The following is a 23,280-nucleotide window of genomic DNA, read 5'->3' as shown; positions in this document are numbered from 1 at the left end:
AACCAGGCAGAGGGCCTTCTCGGTAGTGGCGCCAGCCCTGTGGAATGCCCTCCCATCAGATGTAAAAGCGATAAATAACTACCTGATATTTAGAAGACATCATAAGGCAGCCCTGTTCAGGGAAGTTTTTAATCTGTGATATTTTACTGTATTTTTGGTTTCTATGGAAGCCACCCAGAGTGGCTGGGGAAACCCAGCCAGATGGGCGGGGTACAAATAATAAATTATTATTATTATTATTATTATTATTATTATTATTATTATTGTTGTTGTTGTTGTTGTTGTTTACTGAAACCAAGGAAAAGTAACCATGGCCAACAACCTTGTTTAAACATGGTTTGTTTGGTCACATCATTGCACAAACTCACCAAGCTACAGAAGTACAAGGCAAGACCAGCTAGAAAACAAAACAAGTTCTGGAGGAACAAACTGTTGCTTGTTTGCTTATCTGTGATATGACAACTCATGGTTGACTGAATAAACTATGGCTAAAGCAAGCCTTGGCTTATAATTATCTGAAAAACAGCAAATGTTTTCAGACAGAAGTGATTTTAAGAGACTGTCATTATAGCCTTTGTATTATGTAGTGTCACCCTTTTAAAGGGGCCCCTTAAAACTTTTATATGGTTTTTCAATTTAAAAATATTAATATAAATAAAGAAACAAGCTCATTTTAAGTGGTGAAAATAAAGTTTCAAGAACTGGATCAATAAAATCAGTTGACTGTCAAAAGACTAAGCAAGGTGTCAACACAAGCCTCTATATGGAAGACATTTCAGAGACTGGGCAGATGTTCTCTTGCATTCCAACATACTGAACTTCACACACTGGTGAGGGGAATAATGAACAGGACCTCAGCTTCTGAGCAGAATGCCAGAGTAGGTTCAGAGCACCAAAGAATGTGGCCTGTAAGGTTTCTGGAGCCAGACCATTTCAGCTTTAAAAGGTTAAGACCAGCTTTTGAATTTGAGCCCAGAGACAAACTGGTAGCTTGTGCAGCTCAATCACTGATGGTGATGACTAAAAAATAATAATAGATTCTTATCCACTGTTTTTCATGTTGGAAATCCCATCCACTCTCTTTAATTTGGCTCTGTTTCAATTTTACTCTCATTGGCTTCTCCACTTGCACTCCTCTGCCATAGCCAAGCACTACTCAAGGAGAGATAATGTCAAGACAAGAAAATGCAAGCTGGGTGGCCATACTTCATAAAAATGCTGCCTAAAATGACAAACAAAACATCACTGCCTTGCTAACTTTTCACCCCAAATGTACACCAGGAATCTGAGCAAAACCATTGAAGATTAACCCTTTGAATACTTGTGAGAACCATGTAACTTACCGATAATGTAACTATCAATAATAACTCACAAAGAGCAGCTGAATACAATTTCCCTATATCAAGGCTCAGTTAGCTACTGACTAGAACTGAAAGTTGTGCTGTCCCTATCTTGACTAGCATAGAGGCACCAACTTATATTAACCCCCACAATAATTCTCATTGGACTTTCACATATGACTAGGCCATTTGCATATTTTCTGTTTTATGAAAGCACACAGTTTGGATTTGATATCCCGCCTTTCACTCCCCTTCAGGAGTCTCAAAGTGGCTAACATTCTCCTTTCCCTTCCTCCCCCACAACAAACACTCTGTGAGGTGAGTGGGGCTGAGAGACTTCACAGAAGTGTGACTGGCCCAAGGTCACCCAGCAGCTGCATGTGGAGGAGCGGAGATGCGAACCCGGTTTCCCAGATTACGTGACTACCGCTCTTAACCACTACACCACACTGGCTCCCTGGGCATGTGTAGGGAGAAAACACCATAGAGGAAAAATTAAATCAGGGAAGTAGGTCCAGGGGTTAGTCCTCATCTGCAGGTGCAGTATTGTAAACAACAACAACAACATCAATCTATAAATTAAACAATGCTAAGCAAGAGACCTTTGGTATGAAGGAAGACAGTCTCAAGGTACTCCTTCTGCTGAGCTATATTTAAAGTTCCCCCCACCCCCGGATATTAAAATAGCTTTTCTGTGAAAAAGCACAAGCTTCAGCAGAAGAAAAAGCATATATATTTTTTACTCTTTTTATCTCTTACTCTGCCATATCATACACCTGTTTCAATGAGGCTGGGGATTAGCCAGCCTATTGCTTTTCTTCAGAGGACACACACTGGTGTGTGCAGTAAAATATTTGAATTAATCATGCTCCAAAGCTCTCTTATTAGTAAATCCTCAAAAAGTAAACAAGAATGGAAAACCAACAGCATTCTGGCACCCCTAACTGAACTGTCATGAGTTTTCTTAAGGCAATCTTCCAAAGGGCTGCAAAAGCCTACAGAAGCACAGGAATGCTTATTGAACAACGAAAGAGAGTCCACCACCTTCCGAAGGAGTCCGTTCCACTGTCAAACAGCTCTTACTGTCAGAATGTTCTTCCTTATGTAGTTGGAATCTCATTTCTTGTAACTTGAAGCCATTGGTTTGGATCCTAGCCTCCGGAGAAGGAGAAAACAAGCTAGCTCCATCCTCCACATCCTGTCACACTATACTTTATTTGAAGATGACTATCATATCTCCTCTCAGTCTCCTCTTATCCAGGCTAAACATATCCAACTCCCTCAACTGCTCCTCTTAAGGCTTGCTTTCCAGACCCTTGATCATCTTGGTTGCCCTCCTCAACACATATTCCAGCTTGTCCATATCCTTCCTAAATCGTGGTGCTCAGAACTGGACACAGTACTCCAGGTGTGGTCTGACAAATACTAGAATACCGTGGTTCCATTGATCAGGACATTATCCTTCTATTAAGGATAGCAGCCTAGAATAGCATTAGCTTTTTTCGCTGCTGCATCACACTGTTGACTCATGTTAAACCTGTGGCCTACAAGACCCCTAGATCCTTTTCTCACATGTACTACTGGCAAGCTGGTTCTTCCTGCCAAAATGTAGAGCCTTACATTTGTCCCTTTTGAAATTCATTTTGCTAGTTTGGACCAGCTTTCCAATCTGTTATGGTCGTATTGAATCCCAGTTCTGCCTTCTGTGGCATTAGCTACCCCTCCCAGTTTGGTGTCATCCAAGTTGTTTATAAAGACATTGAACAACAACAGATCCAGGACAGAACCCTGAAGCACCCCACTTGTCACTTTTTTCCAGGATGATGAGGAACCATTCGTGAGCACTCTTTGGGTTCGATGAGTCAACCAGCTATGAATCTAGCCCACATTTTACCAGCTTCTCCACAAGAATGTCATGGAGGACTTTGTCAAAAGCCTTACTGAAATTAAGACATACTACGTCCACAGCATTCCCCTGATACACCAAGCTTGTAACGATCAAAAAAAGAAATGAGATTCATCTGGCATGACTTATTTTTGAGAAATCCATGCTGGGTCTTTGTAATCACAGCACCCTGTTCTAACAGACCGGCTGTTTAATTATCTGGGAGGTCAACTAACGGAGGTCATGCTGCTGTGCAGTTGAAGGTAAAGCAATCTCATTTATATGCAAGAGTCTTAATGATTAATCCCAAGGATAGGGATGCCACAATAATGTTTTTAAGTGTTCGATCCCTTGGTTACATTTCTGCGTAACGACTTAGCAGCATACTTCCCAGGCCTTTAAAATGTGGTCCACGTGTATTCTTACATAAATGTTTACAGCAATTCTGTAAGGCAAGCCAATGTTACTCCACATTACAGATGGGAGCTGAGAGATAGGCTTTCCTGTGGTCATCCAGGGAACAGAGATTTAACTCGAATTCTTGACCAGTACACTAGCTCTCTGGCTTCTGGTAATTTATCACCTTATCTTTAGTCGTATTATGGCAGCCCTAAACTTGTCTCTTGTCTAGAGACAAAAGGTAACCCAGTGAAAGTGATGTCATGGACTAGGTCAAAGCATGGATTCAGGACTTAAGAATTTCCTCTCCCAGATGCATTACTCACACTCTCAGCTTCTGGGATCAATCTGCACCTCTGGAAGGGAGAAGAAATATGCAGTCTTTTCATTGCTTATCTCTTAATTAAATGTGGCCTTAAAAATGAAGTCCTCTTCCAGGAACAAAAAGCGGATTGACATCTGTCAAAATAGTTGCTGTTTTCAGGAGGCATATGCTGATGTTTAAAATATGAGTAACGCCATTAGGTTGCATGCTAAATGAACAGAAGTCATTTTTGCTATTGTTAAACCAACCACCAAGCTAAATATAATTTAGGAACTTACTTGTGTAAGATCAGGAATGTCTCCTTTATCAATTCCAATTTGCTGTGGATAATGAAAAAATAATAATTCAGAAATGTTCTTTTGTTTATGCTTAACAAGTCCAGAAATACTAAATAGCTCAATTTGACTACTGCATCTGAACTGTGATTTTAACTCACTTTGAAGCTCCATTTGTAATATCCACATCCAGGTGCTTTAAAATTAATGCATATTTGTAGAAATATGCAATACATTCATTGCCCTACAGAACTGCAACTCTGGATGGAGAACTTCTCTCAAACACAGATGGATGCAGCAAAACGTTTGTGCACAGAGCTGGTCCCAGGCTGTGTCCTTCTGACCCGCTCCAAGCATAAAAATGAATGGCTGAAATCGAAGAACTCATATCTATTTAAAGATGGGTTTTCCCTAACTTGGGATATAAAAATTGCTGTTCTGTCAGAAAGATAATGATGCAGCAGCTATTCCCACCAGCAGGCTGCTAGTCTACTACTATCATCTTAACTGGTATAACATGAATATACTGTAGAAGGCCAAAGCAGAGACTAATGTTATTTTATTTGCATTTTGGTGACATCCTGAACAGCTAACTTTCCACAAAATTCAATAAATGTCAAATAAATTTTACACAATGTAGTTTATTTATGGATGTGGCGTTTGATCTAAACACATACAAAGAGAGTATCTGAACGACAACTCAGTTTGCTATCAAGTAAATAATTGTGGGGGAAATCACATGCCTAGATAGCAACCATAACAACCAACATGCCACAGTGGAAGATTCACTTACCTCTGCAACTTTGAGGAATTCTGATACTCTTGTCATTCTAGTCAGAAACCGCTTGTAAATCTCAAGAGCATCTTTGCACTGTCCCTTCTTCATTTCAAAGAATTTCTCTGGAATAAATGACATATTCATTTTTAATCCACAAAACTTTTACATTATTCATACCAAGTCTTCATCTGCAGATTACTGCACAAGCAGAAAAGCACTTCTGCATATGCTCAGCAGCCCTGCTCAATTCCTTGGCTTTCCCTGTCCTGCTGCAGACTTTCCATGCCCAATCTCTCACTGTTCCTGAACTCCATGCGGCGCTGGCTGCAGAAGGCTGCACTATGAGACCAGCAACCATGACTAACTGCTGCTTTGGATCCAAGTTTGCTGAAGCTACGAGAGGGGCAATGAGAGAAACACTTGGGGTTTCCAAGTGAAAATATGTGTTGATAAACCATATTTCTTAAAGACACTAGCCTCTGCTGTGCCTTGATCTTCCCAAAAGAAACAATGCTGGGTATGTGCCTGGAACCCCTGGAATCTTGCAACTCTTTTGGAATTTGGGGGTGGCATGGAGCAATATAGAAAAGAACACAGCTGAATGTGAGAGAATCATGCGCTTGGAAAATAAGATGGCTTCTTCCTCTCTTAACAAGATTAAGCTGCAGAACTACTATTCTCTTGGAGCAATGTAACATTAAAAACATGCTACATCAAGTTACTTACCTAATAAGTTAATAACTCCATCATTGTAACAAGCGAAAAGCTTGATGAGATCTTTGAACAGAAGCATAAATGCAGCATTTATAACACCATTTGTCAGCTCATTTGGATGAACCTACATAAAAATTAGAACCCATGGTTGTTAATTGTGATTTGAAATGTTGGAGCTATGTCATATCTTAGAACAAAGTTAAATACTATTGAATATGTACATTGTTCAGGCACACGCAGGACTGAAGTCTGTTTCATGCATATAAACAAAATATACAAATTATGTGTGAAAAGCCAGACAAATCTGAAGCAAATTTAAAGTACCAAGGTTCATCTCATTTCAAGGGAACAACAGTAGCTGGAGAAAAACTTCATTTCTGCCTCTCAGAAATATCCAAATTCTATCTCTCTCAACTGTTGGAAAATACAATGATGCAAAAGGGAAAATGCACTGACAAACAATCCTCAGCATGATCTTGCACCACTGTTAACAATGCACACTTTGTGTGTATGTACGTGTGTGTGCTGCTAGCGATTGGAAGACCAAGTTTTGTTATGGACCTTCAGTTAAATGCAAAAATGTTATTCAGTATGGTTCAATTCACAATTTTCTGCCACATTCTTTCTGCACCTTGGAGAAGCTTGCCAAAAGAAATAAGAAGTACAAGTTCATAAGGTTTGAAGTTATATTATGTTTCTACAGTGACCTTAAGTGGGAAGTGTTTTCCTTTTATCATAAAAAAATTTAGAAAACTGTAAATACATACATCAAATTCAAGAAGTGCATCTATTTGTCCTTGTAATATTGGCATACTCTTCAGTAATTTTTCTGGAACCATTGTCCTCATTACACCCTCCGCCCTGGAAGAAAAAAAATCAAGCTCCAACTCAAAAAATCTCATAGGTGTTATTTGGTAACTAATAACAAAATTAAAGCTTTACAGCAGGATTTCCAAAACTTGGGTCTCCAGCTGTTTTTGGACTACAACTCCCATCATCCCTAGCTAGCAGTACCAGTGGTCAGGGATGAAGGGAATGTAGTCAAAAAAACAGCTGGAGATCCAAGCTTGGGGTTTCCCTGCTTTAGAGTGAAGACTGAGATTCAAATTAAAGTGGATAGTATTTCATTCTAGGGAAAGGTTTAATTAGGAGGCACCTTATTATAGAATGAGAGAAACATGTAGTGCTGAAAAAAGATGGCAGGGTAGGAAAAATGATCCTGATTTTGGTCATCAAACCCTGCTTCTATAGACAAATAGTAGCTCCAATATTTCTCTGATAGTACTTGCTTTTCCACAAAGCACACTCCAATGTCTCAACTACTTACCTGAAGTACTGAAGATTCATTAAGGTCAAACCATTACATCACTGATTAAATCAAGCATGCACTGTGTTTTACACTGTAATTTCACTCTGCGGAGAATAATGCACTATTTTTAAATATTCTATTAATCCACAGATAATAGGAAAAGATGCAGTACAGGGGAACATCCAACCATGTACAGATGTTCTGTGTTTCAGATTAAAGACACCCATGGTGTTGTGTGTTTTTTTTAAAAAAATTGCTTATATTTTCTCTCTATTGCATCAAACATTTATTTGAAGATACATTCTTTATGTGCCATAAAAGGATTCTGCACTTCCAGATATAATGGGGAAGGGAAAAGAAAAAGTGCTTGTAGGGTTCACACAAAGTATGTGAGCCCTGTAAGGTTGCCCCATAATGAATTCTGGAATATTTTAAGCCATATAGTATTGGTCCCTTTTCTACTTTCAACAGGCATCACATTCTGATTAACTCCTTGAATTATCTTTGGGGACTCAGGCAAGAGCAAGGGGATCATTACAGGATAATAAGGATAATACAGGATAATAATAAAAACACACTGCCTGGTAGCTTTCCGACAACCAATACAAACTTGGACTAAGGGCCATACGTAACATGTATGGCTGCTGCTGAAAGGAGCAAACTCACATTTCTACCTCCTCTCTACAGTATTAATATACCAGCAGGACACATAATGAGACTAGAGATGAGACAAGGTCACTAAAGGCATAGAAGCAGGGAAACATTTCCCGGTGTAGACAATTTGGGCCATATTCAGTGATGTGCCCCCATTGGTGCAACAGACTTCTATGCATGCAACAGAGCTTCCTCTTCCTCTCCTATTCCCTACAGCCTCATGCATGCCTTCAAAATTAGCTTTGGACGACACCCTAGAGCAGATTTCGAGAGCAGCAAAGGAAACAAATGCTCCATTGTGCTGGCAGAGCTACATGTATAGAGCACTAGATACAAACCTTCATTTTTAGCCCAGTTTATTCTACAAGGTTAAAATACAGAATGTTCCATATAAAGGAAGCCCCAACTATACTAGGACAACCACAAAATTTCTTCTCATGTTCAATTGCATTTGGAAATCAAATAAACCCACAACAGTATTCATTTATGCAATTTATGCTGCAGCTTTCCCATTTTCAAATACTTTTGCCAGTAATATGTGTATGGTTTATAAACAGATACGAAACAGATTGTGATCCAGCAGAGGCATCCACTTATGTTAAGATAATGGGAAGTAATCTTCTTACATTCCTCCTTTCCCCTTGACTTATTCTGGAGATTCCTCCAACCCGCCAGGAAATATTTTCTGGGGGCTGAAGTGGGAAGGAGGAACTAGAGAAAATCAGTTCCTCTTTTCTTAAAACAGTGGATATCCCTGCAATATATAAAGCAACCACTGTAGAACAGAAGCACTAGATTTCACCTGCTGATCAGAAGGAGAAATAGTCTCTCCCCCTCCGCTCCAGATCCTACAGCAGGTTTGCAAAAACTAAAAAAAACTACTTGCATACCAGAACACTCACTATATACATTCTAGTGCTATAATTTCATTATTAAATCACTTTCGGCAATAGTAGCAGTTAAAGCAACATATATTGCAACCAACAATACTTGTAGGAACCATCAGTATTTATATTAGATAAGCTTACCCTTTCTTCACTCTTGCAAAATCAAATGCCATTTGCCGGTAGGAAAATGCTTTTTCATTCAAGTATCTACTGTAGCGCCTGATAAACGTGGACATGTCATATCCTAGCAAGGAAGAAAATATGTCATAATTTTTTGATTTTTTTAATCCTTTTAATCTTTTACTAATGGATTGAGAGAGGTTGCAAATGCTATATCTTTAACTCAATGATTTATTTTATTAAACGATGACACCCTGATGGATTTCAGTGACATTCTGCAAAATAATTCATCTCACTTAAACCTACGTAAGAGAATCCCTACATGTACCTGCCTAGCTATATATGTAGGTGCCAAGAGTTATATGACAAGCAAAGTACAGTAAGCCTGCAATTTACACACATTTAACTTCTGCACATTCAGCTTTACTTGTGTGGCAAAAAATATATTAAAAAATTAAGAAGGGGGCAGAGTTCTGGGAACAATGATTTTGGCAATCCCACCTGCCATTGAACTCAATGGGCTTTGACTATCAACGATTTTTGCTTTAGGCATGATCCCTGGAACGTAACACCCATGCAAGTTGTGGGCTTACTGTAATCTACACTGATATATGTGTTTTGTTCTTTTGGGTGACTGGAAATAACTGAAAAATGGTGTTCAAACTGACCTTTGGATAAATATAATCTGATATATTGATAAGCCATGGTGGCCAACAGCATACCTTGCTTATTCATTAATTTTACTACTCCACTCATCTTGCCATCTTCCAATACCATGTTACCCTGTTCTGCTATCATTTTGAAGCTACAGGTAGTTTTGATAAACAGATTGCAATGCGCTTTAAAATAAGCTCTTCATAACAAATATTCACAGGCACCCTGGTCTAGAAAACAGTTAAGATGCAAATACATTGAGCCTATTGGATCCCAAATGCAACCAAATCAAATAACAGAATTTAAGAGGCTGTGCTGGAAAAATCTGAAGTAAAAAATGTTCTATCCAGATCTACTTTGCAGTTTGATAGTATAAAGAAATATCTTTCTGCTTTAATGTGTTCTACAAACTGATCTAGAAAAGGGGCAAACTAAACATGCTGAGGCATTTGGAGACTAAGCTCCAAGCAAGGCTGAACATATATTGGGGCCAAAATACCTCTTTAAACTTTATACTTCAATCTGAATCCCCCCTGCTACATGGAAAGCTGGTACCTCCTTAACATCTAGACATTTCAGGAATGTTTCAGCCTTGAATCTCATTAATATTCTCCATCTATATTTCACATATAAAAGATGGGCATACCCAGTGTCTAATTAGTCTTGTTCGACAGCTCCCAGAATTGTTATTCTTAGGACTTAAGGATTTACTGAAGAATCAATTCAGTAAAAATCATGACTGCCCTTTTGTATCAAGTACCCTAGGCTCCCCAAAAATGGTAAAACAAAACCTCTACCACTCTCATGTGATCGGTGCCATTATCATATAGCGCATCTGAAAGCTTCCATTATGTGCAAGCAGAAGTCATTAGTGGAAAGCAGATTTGCCTGCTATTTATTCTTTATATACTGTAGCACCATCAGTGTACATGCTGCCTTACAGATGCGGCATAGACATGTCCCTGTCCTCACAAACTGCAACAGACATGGGGAGACACAACAAAAAGATATGGACAGACAATGAAAAGGATGCAGGCAAATCAAATTGCACAACTTGGCTGCATTTGTACCCTATCCCCCAAAAGTATTAAAATTCATATACTACCACAAGCTTAAATAAAAGGATTAAGAGAAAAGCAATAGTTTAAGTTTCATGTTTACCCAGAATTCCACTGTAAAGCCATCAAGACAATAACTTGGCAAATTTGAGCTTTGGGTGTGAAAAGCTGTAAGTCTCAGTTCTTCTTGTGGTAGAGAAGCCAAGAAGGGGGGGGGAATGAAGGGGGTGGAGAGATGTTGCTTTGATAATGTAAACTTCCTATTCTGGATGAGAAGTTCATCCTGGACGGAGGACAGATAGCAACCACCAGTGGCTACTCCTTCTGCTGTTCTGAGATTTTAATTTTTGCCTACATACAGTACAACTGTGTGCTCTTAGGAATGAATTTTTGGCTTAAGATGACGCAAGGAATCAGAAAGAAGTTATTATAAAGCAGCAGATAATATTAGGAGCTTAGTGCTTAAGTGTATGGTTCCAGGCTTTCAAGTACGCAATCCCCATACAAGGTTTCTTGTGACACCTTTGGGGAAAGAACAGAGCACTGAAATTACACGAGCTTAAATAAGTCCTTCCATCGTAACATGTTCTCTTCATTTTCTTTCCTTTTTTATTCTTGCCTTATCCCTCCTCCAAATAGCACACGTCTCCTTTTCCTTTCTGCTATATTAAAAACAGTTCCTATAAAGAAAACAAGGCACTTGCCCTCTGCCAATATATTTCACGGGGGGGGGGGGGAGGGACGCATTTCTGCCTAAATGATTGCACATAGACCAGGCAAACATTATCACAGCAAAGGGTTCTTACCATGTGACCCACTTTTGTCCAAAAAATTGCTGAGATTGAATAGTGTGTTTCTAGATGCCAAATACTGAATAAACCTCTAGGAGGAAGGGAGGAAAGGATAATATTAGTTGTATATGTCCTTCAACATTATCCTCTCACTATTTCATGACAAACCCACAAGCTTGTTTCCTTCTAGGTGAAAACCCATGATAATCATATTATAATAAATGCCATGCCTTACACATCTCTTGCCAATTTGAATAATTCTGCCTGGAGTGGATACAGATGGCCCAGTGCACAAAACTAAAGTCGGCACTGCTTTCTTCCACACTAAAAAGACTTAATCAGACCATCCAGGGTTTTTGTGTGTGCTTAACAATGCAGATATAAGAACATATTCTAAAATGTCACTACTCATATAAATAAGATTCCAATATGCATATGGTCAATTGTACAATTTAACCCTAACACAGCAAGGCATCACATTTTTCACATGGCCAGAACAGTGCAAAGATTTTGGCTGGTGTTATGGAAACCCCTGAACCTAGAACTAAAATGGGTCTTTCTGGGCAAAATTGGTACAGGCATGAGTATTGCCATTTTCTTTATAAGTATCTGTCTCAGCATTTGTTCCTATAATATTTTTACTGTAGTAAATTTTGGAATAAAGCTTTTAATCCCAACAACTGAGTCAAGAGTCCAAGATCCAAGTGGGAGCCAGGATGTTACCAGAAACCCTGCTTCTCTGACACTATGCAGGGCTCCTTTGGAAGGACAGGGAAGCCCCTTTAAGTGGGAGTTCATGCAACTATTTGATTTGGCCTCCTTGGAAGTCCTCTCCCAAAAGCTTGAGTGAAGGATAGCTTTAAGAAAATTTTGTGCACTTACCTCATTGCCATGAACCATTAGATGATGTGTTGCAACTAAGGCTTTGAACACAACCACCCAACTACTGTTTGTTGCTCTCTCAAAGAGTGTATCAGCCATTTGAGGAATATTGACATTTGTCTCATTTGTGGCTTGGATAAGATCTATTTTGGGAAAGGGAGAATGATAACTGTAAATACAGAAACTTTCAGTTTTGTTATTGTTAAAGGCCATGCCATTGCAGTTTAGTGATGTAACAGTCACTCAATTTCACTACTATACTTGGACTTTATTTAGAGCAACCTCCTAAATAATTGTTTGCCTTTCACACATGATTGTCACAAGGGGATGTGCAAACATACCATAAAACAGCTAAAAATATTTTCTAAAACACTAGATGGGTTTAAAAACAAATACAAAATGAAATGTAAGGCAAAAGCCCTTTTAATCCAGCTAGGAAAGCTTGTCAAAACAAAAAAAAATATTTATTACCCAAGATCAATCACTACAGAAACAATTAAGATAGGAAACCAACTTTCCTCTGGACTGCCTACTACTACTAGCCAGAGACTATAAATGGGAGTGGTTCTTTACAAGCATGATCTGTGCCTGAAAGAGGAATAACCCTGTCCACAATTCAAATCATGCTGAAGTATAATAACTGAAGCTTAAAAGACACAAATTGCCTTCTAGGCACTTCAAAAGGCTCCCTCCTTTTCCTTCTATTTGCTGTGGATCTTTCCTTTTATTTGCCACTTCAGGGTTCTGAAATCTGTGTTTGCCACAGATGTGTTCCTTAACCATTCCCCCTAGTATCCCTTTCCACCAGTCACTTCCAGTCACTTGTCCAGCAAGTCTCTCCTCATTCCTAATTTGTGAGAAGGACAAGATCCAATATCCCTTCCTTTGCCATTGCCTCCATTGACCTGCTTTTGAAAGATGAGTCTCAGCTGACTTACCTGTGGTATGAAGTCAGTGGACATAAAGCACAATTATTTACAGTTATCCCCCCCTTCACTTACAACTAACTTCCCTCCTTGCACTACATTACTATGAAGGTGAATAAGATGGGAATTCATCCCAGAATTAAGCATTTATATTTCTAGCTCCGCAAGTTTGGGAAAGAAGAGGGAAAAAGTGACATGATTTTGAAGCTAGACTAAAATTAAAATGAAGTCAAAATCCTTCCATGTGCTACATTTCAGGCAGCTTTACCCATGCACTGGGCACTGTATCATTTACCAAATTTAGCATCCAATGCATAAATAGTTTCACTATTATTAGCCAAATAAACCAATGGGCACAAAGCCAGTTTATCCATCATGGTCCAATTACTATTTGCTGCAGCTATACCTGCAGAATATACCCCAGAAAACACAACGATTGTATCATCATCATCATTTATTAGTCACTTTTCTTTACAAAACATAACCTAAGGCGATCCAGACCAACTCCTCCCACATACTGATCTAGAAATGCCAAACAGAAATGCCAAGGGAAAGGATTACCCCCATGACAGTCTCTCCAAGTTATTAAGGGCAGTGAAATTTGTTCTGCTAATGTTGCAAGAGTCCCTATCCCTACCTTGACCAAAGAGATTCATGTATTGACTCAGGAAACTAACAACGTAATAGCCAAGAGGCACTGGCAGATGCACAGGAACTGCAGCTCAGATAGAGATACACCATGGTTCTGTCCTCACAACACATTGCTTGTCTAGCTTTTCATTGACAGATCCCAAAACAGGATTCAGTCATTAATTAAACTTCCAGAGAAGGTTGCTGAGCTACTTTTGAGCAATCTTGCATTCAAAAGGTCTCCATGCCCAGTTTGAGAAATGCTGCAGCAATTATTTATTTAAGTCTCAATTTCTGGGACTAACATGACATCTTTTTTTCAGCTACAGAAGTAGGCATAGATATGTAAGCAAGAGAATGGAAAGGGGGCAGGCTGAAAGGATGTTGGTGAAAGGAATTCAGCTCCATATTTGAACAAGGCACATGAATGTAAATTGTCACTGTACTCTTCATTTATACTTCTTCCCTAGCAGAGCAAACAAGAAGCAGCATGGGAATTTTCAAGCCTCTAGCAGCAGCCAGCACATCAAATGCTGAAGCATAGCTTTGTGTCACCTCAGCTGACCTCAACAAAGTGCCACTCACTAGTCTGTTTCTTTCTTATGCTTTTTCTGTATTTTGCTTTGTGGTGGTAAGCTTAAGTGTACTTCTCCATTTCTACCAGTGCTCAGAGATTAGGGGTCACAGTCCTTGTCGCTGTTGTTGTTTCTAGTCTAACCTACTTTGCATCCCTCTGGCTTAGTGATGGAAGTTTCTTCTCAGGCACACCTACTCCCAAAAAAGCTTAACTTGTTTTCAGCCTCCCAGAGACAGACATACACAAATTAAGACACAAATTAGAATTTCTTTAATTTGGCACTAGTCCAAAACAGAAATACTCAAAGCAGCTTACAACAACCCAATGAAAACAAAACAATAATATTGCTCAAGGAATACAAACAAGTTCACAACTGTGACCCTTCAAATGTAAGGGTGCAAAGATGTAGCAATATACCGTAATGGAAGCATTACAGACATCCCTCTAATTCAGAGAGGATTGGCTAGTACCTTCTTTATGGTCATTCTGGGACCTTTTCCTTCTCCCATGCCAAAGGGGAGGGGGGGGATAAATGATCTTACCGTTTTGAACCACTATTTGTGCTAGTTATTTTTTAATCACCTTGGTTTAGTCATCTCTCTAATTTTTAAGCTGGCAGTTTATTTTCTGATATTTCTGTTTTATTATTTATTTTAATTGTATTTTATCATTTCATTTGTGTGTGATGCCCAAAGCAAATGTTATTTGGCAACCCTTATATAAATATAGTAAATTTTAAAATTAAGTAGATGAGCCAACAGGGGTGTGATTGTTCACTAGGCTACTTGTAAAAGAAAAGGAAGTTGCCACACAACAGATTGAAATGATATAGAAGTATACTGATATCCTAATCGCAAGAACTAGGTGAGTAACATGTTATTGTGAAATAGGAATTAAAACAAACAACTAAATATGCACCTTCATTACCATAATTTTATTCTAGTGACACTTGCTAACATCTGGAGCTAAAGGAAGGTGCCTCACATCTTTTCCCCCATACCAATACAGTGGTACCTCGGGTTACAAACACCTCGGGTTACAAACACTTCGGGTTACAGACTCTGCTAACCCGGAAGTAGTACCTCGGGTTACAAACTTTGCCCCAGGATGAGAACAGAAATTGCGCGCTGGCGGCACAGCAGCAGTGGGAGGCCCCATTAGCTAAAGTGGTACCTCAGGTTAAGAACAGTTTCAGGTTAAGAACGGACCTCTGGAATGAATTAAGTTCATAACCAGAGGTCTCTTAATTACACAGTCTCAAATGGCAATTCTAGCTCTTTAAAAAAGGACATTCTGTTTCACTGCAGTTTCTTGGCTAACAGTGATGAAATATTGTGCAATCTGCTCTAAATGTGATCTCGTTACCATCATTACCAAGGGTCTGCTGCATAATTAGTAGGGAAGATTTAGGAAAGTAAGGGCTCTAATTGTTGCACTCATAGCTTAAAAACAGCTCCTGCAGTCATTAGAGGCACGCTGTCTTATTAAGTCAGCCGCAGGAGCTGTCCACTGTATTAAGTTCTGAATTTTAAGAACAACTAGCTCACCAGCTATCCGAAGACAATACTCACACAGGGCTTATGTCAACAAATGTCTGGTCCATTCTCCCCATCTAATTCTATGTGAACGTCTTTAAAGCCAGAAGAAAACAGCAGAACTTCAGCTGCTATAGGAGTAGCTATGAAAGAACAGCAATAGTAAATGTGTGGCAGGCATACATGTACGGAAGGATATGAGAAGAGGGACCACAAAGGTCAGATCCCTAATTGCAGGAACATAAATGCTGTTTGCTATTCACAAACACCAGAATGCTACTTTAAACACTTGTATTGAACACCTCACGGAATTTAAGATAAAACACAATTTAAGTGGACATTTAGTGAATATTCTTGTAAAAGAAAATTATAATTGCCTTTTGAAGGAATAATATTCTGGTTTTCCTGCCTAATTTGCTTTAGGTATTCATGCTGCTTAAATATTCATTTAAACATTGTAAATTTACACAGGTAAATTTATGGAAACAGTGTCATACATTTACTCTAATATATTTTTGACAAACAGTGCTTCTATTTTTAGTGTTGGCATTTGTTTCCATTCTATTTTTGTTTAGGCTAGTTAGCAGCACATCGCCTATGTAGATCTAAGTAGGTAAACTATCAGACCTAGAATGAAATGTTATTTTCACCTGAAAATTTGTGCATCCTTTAATAAGCAGTGTAAAACACTTGAAGCAAAAACCAGGCAGGGGCTACACTGATGAGTTATGCTTGAAGAAATGCAAAATGCAAAATGCCTCAAGGTCCAAAACAGTTAAGTCACCTGCAGCTAGTTATTGATTGGCTGTCAGGTCTCTGAACAGAGTCATGTCTTGCTAATATTTCACTTATAGTTTTCAAAGTAATAACTCTGCCCCATTTTCTACAAGTCCATAAGGTCTATGTAAAATACTCTTCTGCCAGTAGAAGAAGAGTCTACTTTTTTTAGAGTGAGAATTGCTGTGCTGGTTAAACTAATGCACCATGAGCCACATAGGTTTCAGTTTAAATATCACCGAGTTATGAAAAGCAGTTTATACATTACGCAGAATCAAGTGGCAAAACTTCTTTATGACTGTCCCAACTTCAGATTGCAAGTTGGGAGGGACAGAAGAGATTCTCTACTACTTGCTAACGCCATGGAAAAAACTCCCTTGCAGAAATGGTACGTTAGGATTGGGATTCAACACAGCTTTCTTGCTGGAATACTAATTATCTGACATGCAGAGAGTTTCTTTCCATGAGATAAATATGCTAACATGCAACCTCAGCCCTACTGAAAAAGTACAATGCAGGAAAAGCTGCTTGGTTCTGCTCCTTATACAAACTGACTCTTATTAGCTGACCTTTGTCACAGAAAATCTCTTCTGTCTGTAATATGTAGATGACAATACCAGCCTATCTTGAAGGGTTAATGTAAAAAGAGATTGAGAACTTATGCAAAGTACTTCTGGTACTTTCTGTTTTTACTTCACATTTACAAAAGTAGCAGCATTATTTGGTTGGAGCAGTCATTTGACAAAAGCAAGAACTAAATTTGATGGGACGGGGTTTCTTCTTTTCAATATGTAAAGTAGCTAGACCAGGAAGCCTACACAGTAGATTAGCTATTATGACAATTATTTAACATATTATGACACCAGCAACTACCTGGCAGCCCATTTATTCTCTCTAAAATTATACTGGCAGTATTCCAACATTTTATACTGTAAGTAACAGCAAAGGCCTTACAATGATCAAGACCTCTACTCCCCGGGCAGCCTAGTTTCTGCAGACCCCTTGTGTCCATCCCCAGCAGGAAAGATTTGTAAGAGATGGTGAAAAGGTGACATACACAATATACATCTTTAATGATTTGTATGAAGCACCTTTTTCAAAGAGCATCAGGACTGTGATGCTTGCAAACAAGATCTAAAGTCAGAGAGCTCATAAGGACTCATTCAAGGAGCAGCAGTCTACCATCAGGTCCCCATGCTGGCCACTTATCATTCTGTCTTGTCCTTAGGTCCTGCCACTGAAGCCAGAAGATGGTGGTAGTGGTGGGACATGGTTTGAACTTCAAGAATGCAAAAGTAGTACAACACGTTGCACTGCACCAGTTGTTCTCTCAGCCTTGCCTCACTTTGAGCCTGACTTAACAGTTCAGATACATATCCGAACCACGCTTGTAGTTGTCAAGAGTTCAGCTATATGCAAGAACAGAGCACAGCATGCACTGCTCTCGTTGCCAATGCATGGGCTAGACTCACTAACAAGCTCATCTTTTCTGAACCTCCTTTTGATAACCTGTTTTTAACTGGCCTTTCAATAACTGTGAATGTTGCTGCCTTTGTCAGTTTTGATTGTTTTGAGATAGGATTTGTTTTTGTTTTTTATAATAGTGTGAGGCACCTTGGTGAGCTATGCTTGCCCAAACTAATGTTCCAGATAAAATAATGAGGCAAGTGGCTAACTGCAAAAATCTGACTTAGTTGGTGTTGCTAATGATGCTGCTACTAATGATGCTACTCCACCCATTCTAGGTCTCCATGAAATAAAAATTAATCCACTTGATGATTGAATTACATATTATAAACACCCTAGAAGAGTTCAGAAATACAAGTTGTTGCTATCTATAGACAACCAAAGAACAGGAGAAGAGAAGTATTAAGCACTAGAAGCATACAGTTCCCCCTGCTTGTTGGAGGAAATTGTAAGATTACACTACTGCAGTGTAAGCACTATTTAAGGCAATCTAGGCTTTTGTATGCCTGGACACAGAACAATGACTTTGGAATCAAAGTTTACTTAATCCCAAGGTCAACCAAATTAAAGTCTTATCAACAGATATGTCCTTCCAAATCTACAGAGTCTAAGCCATTTAGGGCTCCAAAGGCCACAACTAACACCATGCATTGCACCTAGAAGTGCAGGAGTTCAGCAATGAAGGCTTCAAACCATATGTACCAACTCACATGTAAACACTTTCCCAATGTAGAACTTATTACCACAGTATGCTCTTAACATTGCCAGGTTACATGATCAATGCCTGATCTAAGACAAGATCCTTAGAGACCAACTAAGTTTGTTATTGGTATGAGCTTTTGTGTGCATGCACACTTCTTCAGTTACACTGAAACAGAAGTCACCAGACCCTTATATGTAGTGAGAGGGTGGGGAGGGGTATTACTCAGAAGGGTGGTGGGACTGGACAAACAGGCCAAACCCTACGCCAAAGGATAAATGGACATAAATCTGACATCAGAAATCACAAGACCAAACCAGTAGGAGAACACTTCAGTCTTCCAGGACATTCTATACAAGATGTCAAAGTAGCTGTCATATTACAAAAGAATTTCAGAAATAGACTGGAAAGAGAAGCTGCTCAACTGCAACTTATTACCAAACTTAAAACCATGGAGAGTACTGGTCTGAATAGAGACATTGGATTCTTATCTCATTATACTTGATTTAGCCATCTCACCCCTTGCTTTTTCTTGCAAGACCAATAGCAGTCTTTAACAGTCATCAACAGGTTTACCACACCTAAGCCAATCACCCATTTCCACCACCCTTCTGAGTAATACCCCTCCCCACCCTCTCACTACATATAAGGGTATGGTGACTTCTGTTTCAGTGTATCTGAAGAAGTGTGCATGCACACAAAAGCTCATACCAGTAACAAACCTAGTTGGTGTCTAAGGTGCTACTGGAAGGAATTTTTTTATTTTGTTCCTTAAAGAATGCACTTGAGTTCTTCATACAAAACAGACAAGGGCCTTCTCTTAGTCTTGAAAGTTTTTCAAGAAAACAGATGTTTAAAGATTGTACCAAGTTGAGATGTCACCCATTTCTGCCCCTACTTTCCTAAAATTGGGGAAATGCAACTGGACCCAGCTGCTCCATGCATGCTTCCACATTTGTACACAGAAAGAAAGAACTTTCAAGTATTATTAGCAGGTATACACTCACAGTTATCCATTAAAATATAACCATTGAGATTATGGCCTCTAAAGCAACTCTTCAAATTCTAAAAATGACAACTTGATTACTGGCATTTTAGTTGTTGTTGGTTGTTTTTTTAAAAAAAGGCTTCCCAGAAATTTTCTACTTAGGTTTTCTTCCAAGCTGTCATACCTCATTTATGAGGGACAGCCAAGTTTCCATTACAGCCTAAAGTGTCATGACTGAAACATGCCTTGAACCCCAAACAGAAGGTACTTATATTGTCAAATTATCGCTTTCAGTGGCACTCTCTCTCAATAATGCATGCAAAGAAACTGCCCCTTCCATGCTAAACCAACATGAGAGCTACAAAAAGGCAGTATTGCTTGGTGCATGCTATTACCGTATTTTTCGCTCTATAACACGCACCCAACCATAACACGCACGTAGTTTTTAGAGGAGGAAAATCTGTAGGCATGCCACCCGTAGGCATTCCCTCCATAACACGCACAGACATTTCCTCTTACTTTTTAGGAGGAAAAAAGTGAGTGTTATGGTGCAAAAAATACGGTATTTAGTGCCTAATGCTTACATCAGCCAGGCTCCCTCGTCAGTAACCACTTGTTTAGCAAAGCTTCTCCTAAACCTCCTTATGCTGACCTTTCCTGCCAACTGCATTATTTCATGTATCAATCCTATGCCCTGCTTTTGGCTGGCAACCTGGAGACTCCCTCTTCAGTTAGGATGGCTTCTCACACTACATTAAATACACTTGGCACCAAGTGTACTTATTACTTTTAAGCCAATTTTTGGTCCCTTCTAGAAACCCATCATCTATGCACTGCAGCCACCCGCAGTGGAACCAATGTGAAAGGTAGTCTTGTGGGACAAAAATGTGAAACACTCATAATTAAGGATGGAAGGAGCAGAGAACTACCAAAGGAGATCAAGTGTTTTACAGGTGCCTCTGGATGAACACTGTGCTCCTGCATGCCACACAACACACAGGACCCCTGGCTTTTCAGGATCCTTATCTACGGAGGGCTAGTTGCCCGGTTTCAGAGAATGGCAGGTTCTACCATTCTACAATTGCCAAGTTTTATAGGAATGAATATTAACCATTTATTCATGTGCAAGGAAGTTAATCACTGACCTAGCTCCTGCTGGCAATGCCCATTCCATCTACTGAAGCGGTAGATAATATGGGCATCTCTCTCTCCCCAATTTGCACACCAGAACTGTATGCTAGATTGCAGATTGTTTACTTTCTTTCCAACTGAATTACATTGCTGCATGTATCTCGGTTTAAGAGCCTTGTGTACGCATTTCATCCTTGCACTACCCCTTCCCAGCATGCCACAGTTAACCAATGTTTCCTGTTATGTATGAATTGGGAAAATATGCTTCCCAAGACTGAAACAAGTCACTATCTTAAACATCAACTTTAGATGATTTGATATCCTGAATTATTCTGGTTTTCCAATTCAGACCCAACAGGAAATTAAGGCCATGCATCTCACTGTTTAGTAAGCCGAGACATACTCCAAAACAGGCCAACAAGTGCTTTCTAGAACTGCACAGCCCAAGCCTTGAGTCTACTTCTTGGTCACTCTTTCCTGTGACAAAGAATGAACCCAAGAACTGGGTTTCATTTATGGGACAAATGATACCTCCTCAAATAATGGTTTGTACCTCTCGCCTCTAAAATTCTAACCTATATCAAATTAAACCTCTAAGGACCATCAATTAAATTACCTTTTGCAAATTTACTCAATTTGTATAATTTATGGAGAGTTGCAAAATTCAGATTGGCTGCAAACAGAATTTAAAGCTTGTTGCCAGGACTACCAGAAAGTTCCTCATAGATGGTGAATTTCAGCTACAATCCTAAGCACACTACCTAGGAAACAAGTCCTATGGAGAATAGTGGAACTTACTTCAGGGTAAACATGCTTAGGATTGCAATTAGCTTCACAATCCGCTTAGAACATTAAAGTCCAGACCCGAGCCTAGATGTGGAGCTTTTTTCCACTATAATCTTTTAAAAGCATCTCTCATACTGCTTCTAAAGATTTTATGAATTAGAAGTTTGAGAGTGTGAGAAGCTGCATGCACACACACATATGTTTTTCATTTGTATCTGGATGCAGACCAACGAATACATTGTAGAATTTGGGGGGCACTCCCAGACCATGTCATTTCTGAAATTACTGAAATCATGTTGACTAAACTGCTCCTTAATGTTTAAAATGCTCCTCAAACTGCAGTTAACCTCCAACTTCCTCCTCCTCTTTCCTTCTTGCAGACAGCATACAGACAAAGAATGCAGGTGATCATTCTCAAAGTGCTATCTGAATCACTGATATTATCTACTCATACTGCTTCTCAATAATTTAGCCCTGACCAAATATCTTACTAAGCAATTTGAATTCAGCATCTTAAAAAACAAAAACAAACCAACAAAAAGAACTCCACACATTATTATTGATCACTCTGCCACCACCATTTGTAAATCCAGGGGCAACAAGCTTATGACTTCTTCTGAAGATAAGCAATCATTATCATGAAGATGACATGGTAAGCAATAAACAAGAAAACTGCTAAATCCTTCCTGCTACACTCCTCTCCAAGCAACAGCAGGAGCAACAAACCACAAACCTTGACTTACCATGATATCTGAACCAGTGCCCAAGGTTTGTTTCTCCCAAACAAGTCACAACCAGGAAGCCAGTAAGAAACCTTCACTCCAGATTATGGTTTATTTGGAGAAAAACAAATCATGAGCACCAGTTTAGTCATCACAGCAAGCCAAGGCTCATAGTTTGTTGATTCCACTTGCAATAGGGAAAGAGAACAGTGGGAATGATTCAAAATAGAAATTCAACTGGGGTACATACTGTGGCTCTGTTTCCACACCAGGGCAAAAATGGGCGTCGCATCTTGGATCCACACTGCTAAAGAGTTTTCTATTTTGAGATATCTTAATGATGATCTGAACATATCACCCTTCAGACATCTAGATTCTATTACTACTTACACATAGGCACCCCACTGCCTCTTGCCTTCCACTGTTCTTCACTGTTATGATGCCCGCTGGGGCACCTTCTCAACTCAGTGCCCAGTGCCAGCAAACTGGCCACGCTCCCCTAAATCCATCTCTGTCTGCCTCAGAGGGTAGTTTGGAAACTTCAGCTGGTGCAGATTCAGCAGCCAGATTGTTTACCAATGCAAGATGATCTGAACATATCACACCCATTCCAGCATAACCACAGTGGCTTCTAATTATTTTGTGCTCTCGATTAAAGGCACTGGCTTTGACCTATAAAGCCTTATGTGGCTCAGGACCCCAATATTTTCCCCACACGAACCAGCATGGACGCTGCATTCATCATGTGCTCCCTCTGAGGGAGCTGTGGACAGTTTTGACAGGCCTTCTCAGTGGCAGATCCCCACTTATGGAATGCTCTCCCTAGGGAGGCATGCCAGGCATCATCATTACCTATCTTTAGGCGCCAGGCAAAAACATTCCTTTTCCAGCAGGCCTTTTAATTACCTGTGGTCTCCTTAAGTGGGGGTGCCCTCATCCTCTCTTTTTGTATAAATATGAGTACATTTTT

At 39.4% G+C, this 23,280-nt stretch overlaps 1 protein-coding gene across 1 annotated transcript in view; it reads right to left on the bottom strand.

Moving 5' to 3' along the window:
• Nucleotides 1-23,280, bottom strand: part of SNAP91 (synaptosome associated protein 91) — a 73,519-nt gene that overhangs the window by 42,253 nt on the left and 7,986 nt on the right. The window contains exons 3-9 of the mRNA XM_082216969.1: nucleotides 12,072-12,214; nucleotides 11,205-11,280; nucleotides 8,708-8,810; nucleotides 6,484-6,577; nucleotides 5,729-5,840; nucleotides 5,018-5,124; nucleotides 4,228-4,269 (exon numbers count right to left, since the gene is read on the bottom strand). Coding sequence (XP_082073095.1) covers nucleotides 4,228-4,269; nucleotides 5,018-5,124; nucleotides 5,729-5,840; nucleotides 6,484-6,577; nucleotides 8,708-8,810; nucleotides 11,205-11,280; nucleotides 12,072-12,214 — 677 coding nt within the window. The remainder of the gene's footprint in view (nucleotides 1-4,227; nucleotides 4,270-5,017; nucleotides 5,125-5,728; nucleotides 5,841-6,483; nucleotides 6,578-8,707; nucleotides 8,811-11,204; nucleotides 11,281-12,071; nucleotides 12,215-23,280) is intronic.

Source organism: Podarcis vaucheri (assembly GCF_965113315.1).
Source record: "Podarcis vaucheri genome assembly, chromosome: 3".
NCBI lineage: Eukaryota > Metazoa > Chordata > Lepidosauria > Squamata > Lacertidae > Podarcis > Podarcis vaucheri.
The sequence above is the reverse complement of the archived record's forward strand: the minus strand, read 5'-3'. Positions and strand labels throughout refer to the sequence as shown.